We start from the raw sequence: 13,054 nt of genomic DNA on the forward strand, positions 1-13,054 counted from the left end.
ATGGAGCACCAATCATTCAAATAACATGTTCATAATGTTATATATTTGTATGAGCCAATCCCTGCCTCCTCCTTGTGACGTCACAGCCCGTGGCGCTGTCTCTCCCATGAATCCACCTGCCTCTCCTCTGGTTGTCATGGCTACCACCTTCAGCTTATTTGCGGTTGCTGTGGTGATGGGCAGAGAGATGAAGATCTTTTTCCTGTTTCTTTTCACTAGCTGACCAAATTGATAATCTGATCGGAGTTTTTTTTTTTTTGTAAAGCACTGAAGCGTCTGTAAACAGATCAATAACGTCGGTGACGTCACCTCACTTCCCTTTTGTGCGGGAAGTCGGTGAGGAGAAAAAAAATCTGCTGATCAGCCAATCTGCTGCCTGTCTGCCGCTCTGCGGGTGTTGTTTTCCTCCATCCTGTCTCTCCTGTCTCTCCTCCTCCTCCTCCTCCGCTCCTCCGCAGCAGCAGCGATGCTCCCGCCGGGCCTGGCCGCCTTACGCGCTCCGTCTGCGGGCTGGCAGTAGATTGGCAGCTCGGAGCAGGTCCCTCCGTCATGGTGCAGAAGTCCCGCAACGGCGGGGTGTTCCCCGGAGCGCAGGCCGACCCGAAGAAGCTGAAGGTCGGCTTCGTGGGTCTGGAGGCCGGGGGGACCGAGTCCAGCAGGGACGGAGCTCTGCTCATAGCAGGTAAACGCAACCACGGCTGCTGCTTCATTAACGGTGTGTGTGTGTGTGTGTGTGTGTGTGAATAGTGATGAAGCTCTCAGTTCACCATCAGTAGAACCAGAACGGGTTCTTATGGGAACCAGGTGGAAGCATCCCGATCTGCTGATATAACAATATAAAAAACGACCTTCAGGTTTTGACCAATCAGGTTTAATGATGGGATATTTATTAAAGCTTGTTAGACAGGTGTTTTATGCGATTGGCTGATGTGCTTGTATTATAACGAGGCTGCAACTTCCAGTTCTGAGAATTGAAGCCAATGTGCCTTAAACCTGTCACTCTCTCTGCTGGCCACCAGGGGGCGAATCCTCTCTGGTTGTATAGAAATCTATGAGAAAATGATCCTACTTCTTTCTGCTGGCCACCAGGGGGCGACTCCTCTCTGCTTGTATAGAAGTCTATGAGAAAATGGTCCTACTTCTCTCTGCTGGCCACCAGGGGGCGACTCCTCTCTGGTTGTATAGAAGTCTATGAGAAAATGGTCCTACTTCTCTCTGCTGGCCACCAGGGGGCGACTCCTCTCTGGTTGTATAGAAGTCTATGAGAAAATGGTCCTACTTCTCTCTGCTGGCCACCAGGGGGCGACTCCTCTCTGGTTGTATAGAAGTCTATGAGAAAATGGTCCTACTTCTCTCTGCTGGCCACCAGGGGGCGACTCCTCTCTGGTTGTATAGAAGTCTATGAGAAAATGGTCCTACTTCTCTCTGCTGGCCACCAGGGGGCGACTCCTCTCTGGTTGTATAGAAGTCTATGAGAAAATGGTCCTACTTCTCTCTTGATGTATTATCTCAGTAAACATTGTAAACATGAGTTTATGGTCTCAATCTCTAGTTTCAAGTCTTCTTCAATCCAGCATGATGTTCATTTAGTACATTATGGTCCATTTAGAGTCCACCAGACCAGGAAGCAGGGGATGCTTTAGGGGGCGGGGCTTACCTGCTGATTGACAGGTCGCTACCATGCCATCGTGGTTATAAAAGAACTTGGGTAAGATGTTCATCTTGATGTATCGCGCTTTTCCTGATAACTTTTATATATTTTTGACAATTCCTTCCTGTGTGTGTGTGTGTGTGTGTGTGTGTGTGTGTGTGTGTGTGTGTGTGTGTGTGTGTGTGTATGTGTATGTGTATGTGTATGTGTATGTGTATGTGTGTGTATGTGTATGTGTATGTGTATGTGTATGTGTATGTGTATGTGTGTGTGTGTGTGTGTGTGTGTGTGTGTGTGTTTGTGTGTATGTGTATGTGTATGTGTATGTGTATGTGTATGTGTATGTGTATGTGTATGTGTGTGTGTGTGTGTGTGTGTGTGTGCGTGTGCAGGTGGGGAGGAGGGTCCTCGCCGGCAGCGCAGCAGCGTCTCTGGAGGAAAGAAACCCCCGAAGAGAAACGCCCTCTACAGGCGGCTGCAGAACTTCCTGTACAACGTCCTGGAGAGACCTCGAGGATGGGCCTTCATATACCACGCCTACGTGTAAATACCTGCCTCACACCTGTCTGTCTTCCTGGCTATACACCTGTCTGTCTGTCTACCTGTCAGTTACACTTACAGTGTAGTATTACGCTATAACTATAACTATAAAATCATCACGTCTGTAAAGAGACACACCAGGTTATCCGCTCTAACATCTGTAAAAGAGATGGGAGTGATGTCACGGCGTCTGTAAGGGCCAATGAGAAGCCTGGATGCTGAGTTCTGAACCAGCTGGAGGCGGGAGAGACATTTAGTGAATTAAAATAAACACTTATCTGCCGTCTGCTCTCAGGATCAACTCCATCTCAGATCAGGTGTCGTCCCCCCCCCCCCCCCCCCCTCTGAAACGCAGGTCTGAGATCAGCCTTCAGAAACCCGAGCATGAGGCAGGAACAGTGTGTGTGTTTGTGTTTGAATGTGTGTTCTCCATTCAGGTTCCTGCTGGTTCTCTCCTGCCTGGTTCTGTCCGTGTTCTCCACCATCAAAGAGTACGAGAAGAGCTCCGAGGACGCTCTCTACATCCTGGTATGCATAGAACGCTGTGATGTCATCAGGAATGTGTTCTCGGGGTTCCGTATGATCTCACACCTGATTTTAGCCGGCCCTATCTATATAGAGTGGATTCAAAGTATCCCACAATGCACCAGGAAGAGGAAGTGTGCATCCGACAGTGTGTGGTTGTGTGACAGGAAGTGGTGACCATCGTGGTGTTCGGCGTGGAGTACATGGTGAGGATCTGGGCCGCCGGCTGCTGCTGCCGCTACAGAGGATGGAGAGGTCGACTCAAGTTCGCCAGGAAGCCTTTCTGTGTCATCGGTGAGTCTGGTGGTGACTTTAACAACACTTCATTTCAGCTGAAGCTGCTTTTAAAGATGATCCAACCGGAGAACCCTCCTAACTCTTGTCCGGTGAAAGAGTCGTTTTCCCCTTTTTTTCCAGAGCATTTCATGTATCGACATGTTTTTGAAGAAGATTACCAACCTGATGACATCATTTCCTCCCATGAAAAACACTTCATATCCTCTTTTACTAACACTTCATTCCCCTCAGACAGGTGTGTCTGTTTAAAGCAGTTGAATGATGTGAGACATCGTAACCACCTGTCTGTCTCTCTGACCTGTCTGTCTACAGACATCATGGTGTTGATCGCCTCCATCTCAGTGTTGGCTGCAGGCACGCAGGGGAACGTGTTCGCCACGTCGGCCATCAGGTCGCTTCGCTTCCTTCAGATCCTGAGGATGATCCGGATGGACCGGCGGGGGGGAACCTGGAAGCTGCTGGGATCCGTCGTCTACGCCCACAGCAAGGTATCATGGGAAAACCTGTCTGTCTGAACCCATCACGCTCCTTCTTGACAATTTTCTTTGTGAATTATTTAAATGTATAAAACAGACACATATCGATGCAGATGTCTTGTTTTGTCGACAAAGATATTCACTGAGAAATAAAACATAAATGAGAATTTTCAATTATATGTTTGGCATTAAAAACAAATGATACAAATAATTAATAAATGAACCATATCCTCTTTATTTGTTATTTTGTGTTTTTTATTGTTGACAAATCCCAATAAGAGAGAAACACTTTGAGTTCACTTTAACTGCTGACAATGCAAACACCGACTCTCCTCCTCCTCCTCCTCCTCCTCCTCCTACTCCTCACGCCTTTTAGTGCGTATCGCCGTGTCAGCAGTATCGCTTTATGGGTGTCATCTTCCTGACGGGGAGCTCGACATCTGATCGCTTCCATTGATCCCGGACCGTATCGATCACAGTTACTGATTGCCTGTCCAATCTAACCTCTGTGACCTTTTGCTCCCTGTCTCACTGTATCATGATGTCTCTCTCTCCCTGTCTCCCTGTCTTCTCATGTGTCCCCGTCTCACTGTCTCCTCCTGTCTCTCTCTCCCTCTGCAGGAGTTGATCACTGCGTGGTACATCGGCTTCCTGTGTCTCATTCTGGCCAGTTTCCTGGTTTATCTGGCAGAAAAAGAGGACAACGAGCAGTTTGAGACGTATGCTGACGCCCTCTGGTGGGGACTGGTGAGAAGACACGGCAACTGTGGGCTCTGCCCATGAACACGTCAATATATTCACACACTAATCAATACATAGATATGCATGAAAGCAAACAAGTGCCCTCTGTATTAATAATGTTTTATTTTTAAATTAACTTGGCTGGATTAGATTACATGTGTTCTTCAGAGAGTGGAGTTGTGTTGGATGATGATGTCACAGTACAGCCAGGTACAGGTGTGTTGGATGGGGATGATGTCACAGTACAGCCAGGTACAGGTGTGTTGGATGATGATGATGTCACAGAGCAGCCAGGTACAGGTGTGTTGGATGATGATGATGTCACAGAGCAGCCAGGTACAGGTGTGTTGGATGATGATGATGTCACAGTACAGCCAGGTACAGGTGTGTTGGATGGGGATGATGTCACAGAGCAGCCAGGTACAGGTGTGTTGGATGATGATGATGTCACAGTACAGCCAGGTACAGGTGTGTTGGATGGGGATGATGTCACAGAGCAGCCAGGTACAGGTGTGTTGGATGATGATGATGTCACAGAACAGCCAGGTACAGGTGTGTTGGATGATGATGATGTCACAGTACAGCCAGGTACAGGTGTGTTGGATGGGGATGATGTCACAGAGCAGCCAGGTACAGGTGTGTTGGATGATGATGATGTCACAGTACAGCCAGGTACAGGTGTGTTGGATGATGATGATGTCACAGAGCAGCCAGGTACAGCTGTGTTGGATGATGATGATGTCACAGAACAGCCAGGTACAGGTGTGTTGAAGCTGAGCTGATTCAACATTTAGAAACTGATCAAACATAACGACTTCAAACTCCACAGGTCTGAACTCTGAGAACTCTCTTGTCTCGTTATCAGTGAAGGAACAATCTGATTGGTCTGTGTCCGTCTGTGTCAGATCACCTTGACAACCATCGGCTACGGAGACAAGTTCCCCATCACCTGGAACGGACGTCTGCTGGCTGCAACCTTCACTCTGATTGGAGTTTCCTTCTTTGCTCTGCCCGCTGTGAGTCCCTCTCAGGTTTACCTGAGATTACCTGACCTCACAGGTGAAGCTCCACCAGGTTCCTCCCAGCTCACCTGTCTGTCTGTCTGTCTGTCTGTCTGTCTGTCTGTCTGTCTGTCTGTCTGTCTGTCTGTCTGTCTCTCAGGGGATCCTGGGTTCTGGTTTTGCTCTGAAGGTTCAGGAGCAGCACCGTCAGAAACACTTTGAGAAGAGACGAAACCCAGCAGCCGGACTCGTACAGGTGAGCCGTCCTCCTCATCCTCCTCATAACAACTGTGATGGTTCTCTGTTCAGTCATGTGACTGCAAACAACAGCTGTTATTGGTTGATTCTGCAAAGATAAGACACTAACGGGTTAAAATCACTGGCCGGAGCAGGTGAAGCTAAAATCTCTACAGACAGAGGAAGAGAAGGGCTTTGAATGTGAAAATCACTGGATTCGATGTGTTCCTTCCTGCTCTGGTTTCCATGACGACGATGATCTGTCCTTGCAGGCGGCGTGGAGGGTCTACGCCACCAACCTGAGCCGGACCGATCTGAATTCTACCTGGGACTACTACGAGAGGACCGTCTCCGTCCCCATGTACAGGTGAGACGCGTTCTGGAAATATTCTTACAATTATGATTTTTATATCAGGACCTCGTGGTTAATCCTGTGTGTGTGTGTGTGTGTGTGTGTGTGTGTGTGTGTGTGTCTCCATGTCTCCAGGTTGATTCCTCCTCTCAATCAGCTGGATTTATTGAGGAACCTCAAGAACAAATCGGGACTCTCATTCAGGTTTGGACTCATAGTGCAGGAAATCCTGCAGAATCCTTCTTTATAGGTCTAATATTGATGAATTCTTCTTAATTCAATAGTTAATAATAACCGTCTGTCTGTCTGTCTGTCTGTCTGTCTGTCTGTCTGCAGGAAGGATGCCCAGCTTGACCAGTCTCCCAGGTCAGTGTCCGGTTCTGATCCTAAACAAGTCCTTGAAGACTCTCAGAATCACCCTCCACTGGATTTATAATCATAATATGGTCCAGTAAAACCTGTCTGTCTGTCTGTCTGTCTGTCTGTCTGACTGCCTGTCTGTCTCTCGTCCATGCAGTCAGAAGGTCAGTCTGAAGGAGAGGGTCTTCTCGTCCCCCCGGAGTTCAGGAACCAAAGGGAAAGGTTCCCCTCAGAACGGTGGGTGTTGGAGTTCATCGTATGGTGAACTTCTTGAACGGTTCAACCAGGTTCCTGTTGTTGATTCCTGTGGTCTAACAGATGAATAGTGGGTCGGATCAGGTCTCCGGTTTTACATTTCAGGGTCTTTAGAAGTGAAAGATCAGAGACCAGTCAAGGTCTTTGGTTTAGTCTGCAGAGACTCAACATTCTGCAGGTTATTATTCCCACCAACCAGGAAAATCTACAGAATCCACCTTTTAAACAAACATGAACCCAGAAGGACTTGTTGGTGTAAAGATCTGCTGTAGGAACTGGTCCGCATGAAAACCTGCAGACTATTGGACCAAACCTCCTTTTTTCCTTCCCTACTTCCTGTCTCTAGTGGCCCCCACAGTCGGCCCTGGTGTTGCTCCTGCCGTAGGTCCCGGAGGTCCTGGATGTCCTGGGGGTCCTGGGGGCCTGGGGAACATCCAGGCCCTGCGACGGTCCCCCAGCATGGAGCCCAGTCTGGAGGAGAGTCCCAGCAAGGTCCCAAAGAGCTGGAGCTTCGGAGAACGTAGCCGAACCAGACAGGCCTTCAGGATCCGGGGGGCTGCCTCCCGTCAGAACTCTGAAGGTAAGGGGGGGGCCGAGTCTGAGCCGTCCTCAGGGGTGATCTGGTTCACAGTCCTGTTCAGGGTCCTGTTTCAGAAAGCAGGTTAAACAGTCTCTGGGTCCAAACCTGAACAGTTCAATAATCTGAGTTAAAATTGTGGCTTGATGCCACGAGTTACCACGGCAACCGGTAAAGAAAAGGTAAGAGCTGCCAGTTAAATCCAGTGGATGTGGATATATTGATGTATTAATATGGATAAGAGCGTCAGTAAAACAAGTGTACATGAATTCATCATTTCCTTGCTGGACGATAGTATGTGACTGTGGCCGACGTCACACTTTAAATCCATCTGTTCAGCTTTAATGAATAATATTTGATGATTGGAACAAAAACACTGGCCAGCGCCTAAAGATGAATGTAGTTGAGTATATTATAAATATTATATTATAGAAGTTCAAAGACAGAGAAACATGATTGTAATCTGCTCACTCTGACATATTAACGGATAATCTCCACTATTTTAGGAATTATCTTCCATCAGTGCAGCCAATCACATGGTCAGTGATGGAGATGAGTTTCCATCATGAGGAGAACATCATGATCACATCATTAAATACGTTTATTCCTCCTGATAACGTCTTACATTTCATATCTGATGTTGGAACAACGTTTGTGTGTCTGGCGTCAGAGCCGCAGACAGGAAGTCAGAGCCGCAGACAGGAAGTCAGATCCGCAGACAGGAAGTCAGAGCCGCAGACAGGATGTCAGAGCCGTAGACAGGAAGTCAGAGCCGTAGACAGGAAGTCAGAGCCGCAGACAGGAAGTCAGAGCCGTAGACAGGAAGTTAGAGCACTGAACTCTTGGGTCAGCTCTGATGAAGATGAAGGTGACCAGTTTAATCTTCATCTGAGGTTTGTCTCCTCTCTCCTCCTGCAGTGCTGATAGAGATGCAGGACGAAGAGTTCAGACAGAAGAGCTCCCCAGGTCAGACACACACACACACACACACACACACTAATGCACAATATTGAACTTTTATTTTGGAACTAAAATATTTAATATTTTATCATTTGAGTTTTCTCTGAGGGAAAGAAACCAAACAGGAAAGTCATCATCTGATTAGACCACAGCAAAGTTACTATAGCTGACAAAACACACTAACACACACTCACACACACACACACACACACACACACACACCAACACACACTAATACACACATGAATACACACTCACTCACACTAACACACACATTAATACACACCAACACAGACTGCCCCAGTTCATCTGACATCATCAACCTAAAAAAATCTAGCTAACTAGCTTACTCACTAACTAACTAGCTAACTAGCTAATTAGCGTTGTCACTAGCTAACTAGGTAACTAATTCATCAGCTGGCCCAGTGACTACATGTTTAAGTTCATATTGTCTTCGTGTGGAGCATATTTCTAAATAAAGTTGTGTTTAATTAAATTACGTAACGGTTCAGCCATAAACTGTGTATAAGGAGTGGACGTCGCTATGGCGACGGCAGGCGTTGGTTTGCATTTTGGTCGTGGCCATCTTGGACTTTTTGCAACCGGTGAAGGAAGTGACCATATTTGGAGTGTGGAGGAGCGACGGGTGGATCTGAGCAGCAACCTTCCTGGATTTGGATCCATGTGGATCCATGTGGATCATCCCTCATGATCAGGACTTACATAATTAAAGTTTGTTTGTTTCTCTGAATGCTTCACACACTGATGTTGTTGTTGTTTCAGATGCCAGCCTGCCAGGAGAAGACATGGCCGACGACAACAAGAGCTGTCACTGTGAGTTCGTCCCTCAGGACCTGACCCCGGGGTTAAAGGTCACCATCAGAGCCATCTGGTATGGTTTCTGTATTCTCACTGTGTCAGTGTGTCTGCTCGTCATTCATCGCTTTACTTGTTGTTCATTTGCTGGTTATTAAGCACCGAACTCATTCTGATTTTTATTCATGTCATTTTTTGTTTTTTATTTATTTTTGCTCACCCCAGGGTCAAAGGTCACCATCAGCTGTTGGGTAAGACCAGTCTGACCTCCAGTTAGCTTCATTGTTTTCTGTCGTTTCACTGTTTTCTGCCACTCAAGTTCCCCGCTGTTTGGTAAGACATAACAATAATAATAATAATAATAGTTATTATTATTGTTGTTCTTATTATTATTATTATTGTTATTATTACTGTTATTATCCTTGGTAGTCGTGTAGGTGTTGTTTAGTCCTCTTCCAGCTCCTTTAGTGTCGGTTCCCAGCCTCTGATGGGTCTTCAATAGTCCAGCTGTCTAGTTTGTGTAATCAAGTTAATTCATGCAGTCTGGTATCAGAACCAGATCCTGGATCAGCAGCATCTGTAAACCAAGAACGAGGCTAAGACCTTCTACAAAGACCAGCAACCCTCAGCAGAAATACTAAATGTTCTACAGTTTCCAGGTCTGGGTCATTTTCTTTCACACCGTGTTCTGGTTCTGTAGACCCTAGTCTACAGACACTGGTCCAGACCACTATCAGAAGACTCTGTAGGTCTGAGATGAATCTAGTCTACAGAGACCAGTCCAGAACACTATCAGAAGCTTCTCTAGGTCTGAGATAAATCTAGTCTACAGAGACCCGTCCAGACCACTATCAGAAGACTCTGTAGGTCTGTGAGACCTCCTGAGCCCCCCGGTCGAGGACGCTGCCAGCTGACTTCCTGTCCCCTCTCTCCAGTATCATGCGTTTCATGGTGTCCAAGCGGAAGTTCAAGGAGAGCCTTCGTCCGTACGACGTGATGGACGTGATCGAGCAGTATTCAGCTGGACACCTGGACATGCTGGCCCGCATCAAGAACCTCCAGTCCAGGTGCGACCTCTGACCCCTCACACTTTGATCTTAGTTTAAACAACTGCAAGACACATTTACTGAAAAAAGTTGTTATTGGTAGTAAGTTATTAATATTTTTGTAAAGTTTCCCAGTTTTCAGAGGCACAGTTTTAATGACAGACTGAAAGTTTATTAATGACCGATGTGTGAGGTCACCGTGTGAAATAATAATAATTTCAATGTGAAGTTTGACTCCGGCTGTCTCCTGATTGGCAGAGTCGATCAGATAGTTGGCAGAGGGACACCAATTACAGACAAGGACCGTCCCAAGACCGCCAGCGAGGAGATCCCAGAGGACCCGAGCATGATGGGGCGGCTGGGGAAGGTGGAGAAGCAGGTAACCAACGGCAACAAGCACTGAAAGGCTCTTGAACTCTGAACTCTGCTGGTTTCCCCTGGTTGCTGCTTCAGTCTTGAATCAGTTTTGGTCTCTGCCGGTCTCGCCCCCTCAGGTCCTGTCCATGGAGAGGAAGTTGGACTTCCTGGTTAACATCTACATCCAGCGAATGGGAATCCCTCAGGCGGAGACCGACGCCTACTTTGGAGCCAAGGAGCCGGACCCGGCCCCGCCCTACCAGAGTCCAGTGGATCAGCTGCAGAAGAGCCAGTCCATCACCAAGATCCCACAGTCAGTGTCGCTCGCTCCCGAGTTAAACCGACACGTCAACCTGTGGCTGTTGTCTTCTTTGCTTTGTTGTTTATGTGTTGTTTACGTGTTGTTTGTGTGTTGTTTCAGGTTGTTTGTGTGTTGTTTACAGGTTGTTTGTGTGTTGTTTACATGTTGTTTGTTTGTTGTTTACAGGTTGTTTGTGTGTTGTTTACATGTTGTTTATGTGTTGTTTACATGTTGTTTGTGTGTTGTTTACAGGTTTTTGTGTGTTGTTTACAGGTTTTTTGTGTGTTGTAGGGTTTTGCCTGCTGACCAGCTGGAGAAGAGTCGCTTCGTGACAAAGATGGTCCGCTCCAGCAGCTCCACCGGACAGAAGAACAACACCAACCCCACCTGTCCGCCTTCCACCTCCTGGCAGCCAATCAATTCCCAGCTCAACCAGCAGGCCCCGCCCCCTCCCCACCGCAGCCACTGCACAACTCCGAGTCCGGCGGGGGACGGGCCGCTGGTCCGGCTGCCACCTCCTCCGGCCGGAGAGAGGCACAGCGGGAACCGGCCGAACCGGCACAGCACCGGAGACCGAGGGGGGACAGAGAGACCGGAGAGGGGAGCAGAGGAGGCCAACAGGACGGGGGCAGGAGGAGCAGGAGGAGGAGGGGGGGAGGAGGTGAAGCCAGACAGTGACGCCTCCCTCTCCATCCTGTCTGTGGACCACGAGGAGCTGGAGCACTCCTTCAGCGGATTCTCCATCTCACAGTCCAGAGAGAACCTGGACTTCCTCAACAACAGCTTCTACTCCTCCAACCTGGGAGACCACCGAGGAGCAGGAGGAGGAGGAGGAGGAGCAGAAGCAGGAGGAGGAGGGGCCGCCCGCTGCGCCACCATCCAGCCATACATCGCCGAGGGGGAGTCGGACTCGGACTCGGAGCTTTGTGCTCCCTCACCACACTCGGACCAGGCCTGGACCGGAACCAAGTAGAGCCGAACCAGAGCAGAACCAGCAGAACCAGAGCAGAACCAGCAGAACCATTACAACAGTAATCCAAATATGAACCAAACCTTTAAAACCAGTAACTTTTAAACACCAGCTGGAGTTACAGAGTGAAGCATTATGGGAACTGTGACGGGCACAAAGCACAGCCTGGCTTAACCTGTACAGCCAATGTTTGTTCTCACTTTCACCACTGGGACACACTCGCACCTGATTGGTTCACAGCTGGGACACACTCTCACCTGATTGGTTCACAGCTGGGACACACTCGCACCTGATTGGTTCACCACTGGGACACACTCGCACCTGATTGGTTCACAGCTGGGACACACTCTCACCTGATTGGTTCACAGCTGGGACACACTCTCACCTGATTGGTTCACAGCTGGGACACACTCGCACCTGATTGGTTCACTGCTGGGACACACTCGCACCTGATTGGTTCACCGCTGGGACACACTCTCACCTGATTGGTTCACTGCTGGGACACACTCTCACCTGATTGGTCACTGCTGGGACACACTCTCACCTGATTGGTTCACTGCTGGGACACACTCACACCTGATTGGTTCACTGCTGGGACACACTCTCACCTGATTGGTTCACTGCTGGGACACACTCTCACCTGACTGGTGCACTGCTGGGACACACTCACACCTGATTGGTTCACTACCGGGGCGAGCTCACACCTGATTGGTTGCTTGTGTCCCTGTTTAAGACGCGTCTAAACACAATTATCAGTGTCACTTAGCCTCACTCCACTGTTAAATCTGATTTGTTTTTTTTTTGTTTTTAAATAACGTCTGTTTGTTTGCTTGCTGTCTTTACTTTTATGTCTGGAGCTCAAACACAGAATCAACCTGAACTGTTAACCAACTCTGCTATGACCTTGTTTGTTTTGTCTGCCCTCTAGTGGCAGAGAGCTGCAATGACCGAGACTGAACCGGTGCAGTGAGTTTACAAAATCACCATAGACCCAAACAGGATTCCTAAAAAATGACTTTTAATACGCAATAAAATCTCATTCTGGTCTTAACTCGTTAATGTTAGTTAATGATAGTTAGCTATCAGCTCTCCTTTGAACTGGGTTACTAAGTAGTGAGCTAATTAGCTAGTAAGCCTGACATGTTAATGTTTCATGTCGTGTTTGGAAAGTTGATAAAAAGACATGAAATCACGCAAAAATGAATCACTAGAAAGACCTGCTGCCTGGCTTCAGCTGCTGAGCTGTGATTGGACGACTGGCCATCGGGGGAGTGGTTTAGTAAATGGTCAGTTCGGATGACGACTTTTCGGTATGAGCAGCGTTAACAAATCAGAATAACGATAATTACTCCGACATGACGTCATAAAAACATTAATATACATATAATATAAGGATTGCCAACAGTTACTTATTTTATAATCAATATTCATTAGTAAACCCCAACTGCTGATTAAATAACCCAGCGACAGGAATGTAAATGATACTGAAGAGGATTTGTTCACAGAGATGAGCAGATCGGTCCAGCAGGGGGCGGTCAGGAGGATCTGTCTCTCTTCAGGAAACCAAAATAAGACGAACAAAACCAAAACAA

General features: G+C 47.8%; 1 protein-coding gene across 3 annotated transcripts; it reads left to right on the forward strand.

Moving 5' to 3' along the window:
• Positions 1–60: 60 nt before the first annotated feature.
• Positions 61–11,468, forward strand: LOC311030288 (potassium voltage-gated channel subfamily KQT member 2-like; the record flags this gene model as incomplete). Of its 3 annotated transcripts, XM_084035935.1 has the most annotated exons (19): positions 61–682; positions 2,044–2,194; positions 2,629–2,719; positions 2,884–3,010; positions 3,326–3,501; positions 4,111–4,236; positions 5,136–5,246; positions 5,392–5,487; positions 5,741–5,835; positions 5,956–6,024; positions 6,157–6,186; positions 6,338–6,417; positions 6,782–7,015; positions 7,931–7,978; positions 8,756–8,864; positions 9,724–9,855; positions 10,093–10,213; positions 10,329–10,504; positions 10,784–11,468. In XM_084035935.1, exons 1-19 carry the CDS (start codon positions 550–552, stop codon positions 11,463–11,465), a joined length of 2,787 nt encoding a protein of 928 aa, XP_083892061.1. In that variant the 5' UTR covers positions 61–549. The 3 variants fall into 3 exon arrangements, with proteins under 3 accessions (XP_083892061.1, XP_083892062.1, XP_083892063.1); XM_084035936.1 differs by lacking the exon at positions 7,931–7,978; XM_084035937.1 differs by lacking the exons at positions 5,956–6,024; positions 6,157–6,186; positions 6,338–6,417; ... (5 more) ...; positions 10,329–10,504; positions 10,784–11,468 and having other exon boundaries at positions 5,741–5,839.
• Positions 11,469–13,054: the final 1,586 nt, after the last annotated feature.

The sequence above is a fragment of the Eutrigla gurnardus genome (genome assembly GCF_963514095.1).
Source record: "Eutrigla gurnardus genome assembly, chromosome: 2".
Lineage (NCBI taxonomy): Eukaryota > Metazoa > Chordata > Actinopteri > Perciformes > Triglidae > Eutrigla > Eutrigla gurnardus.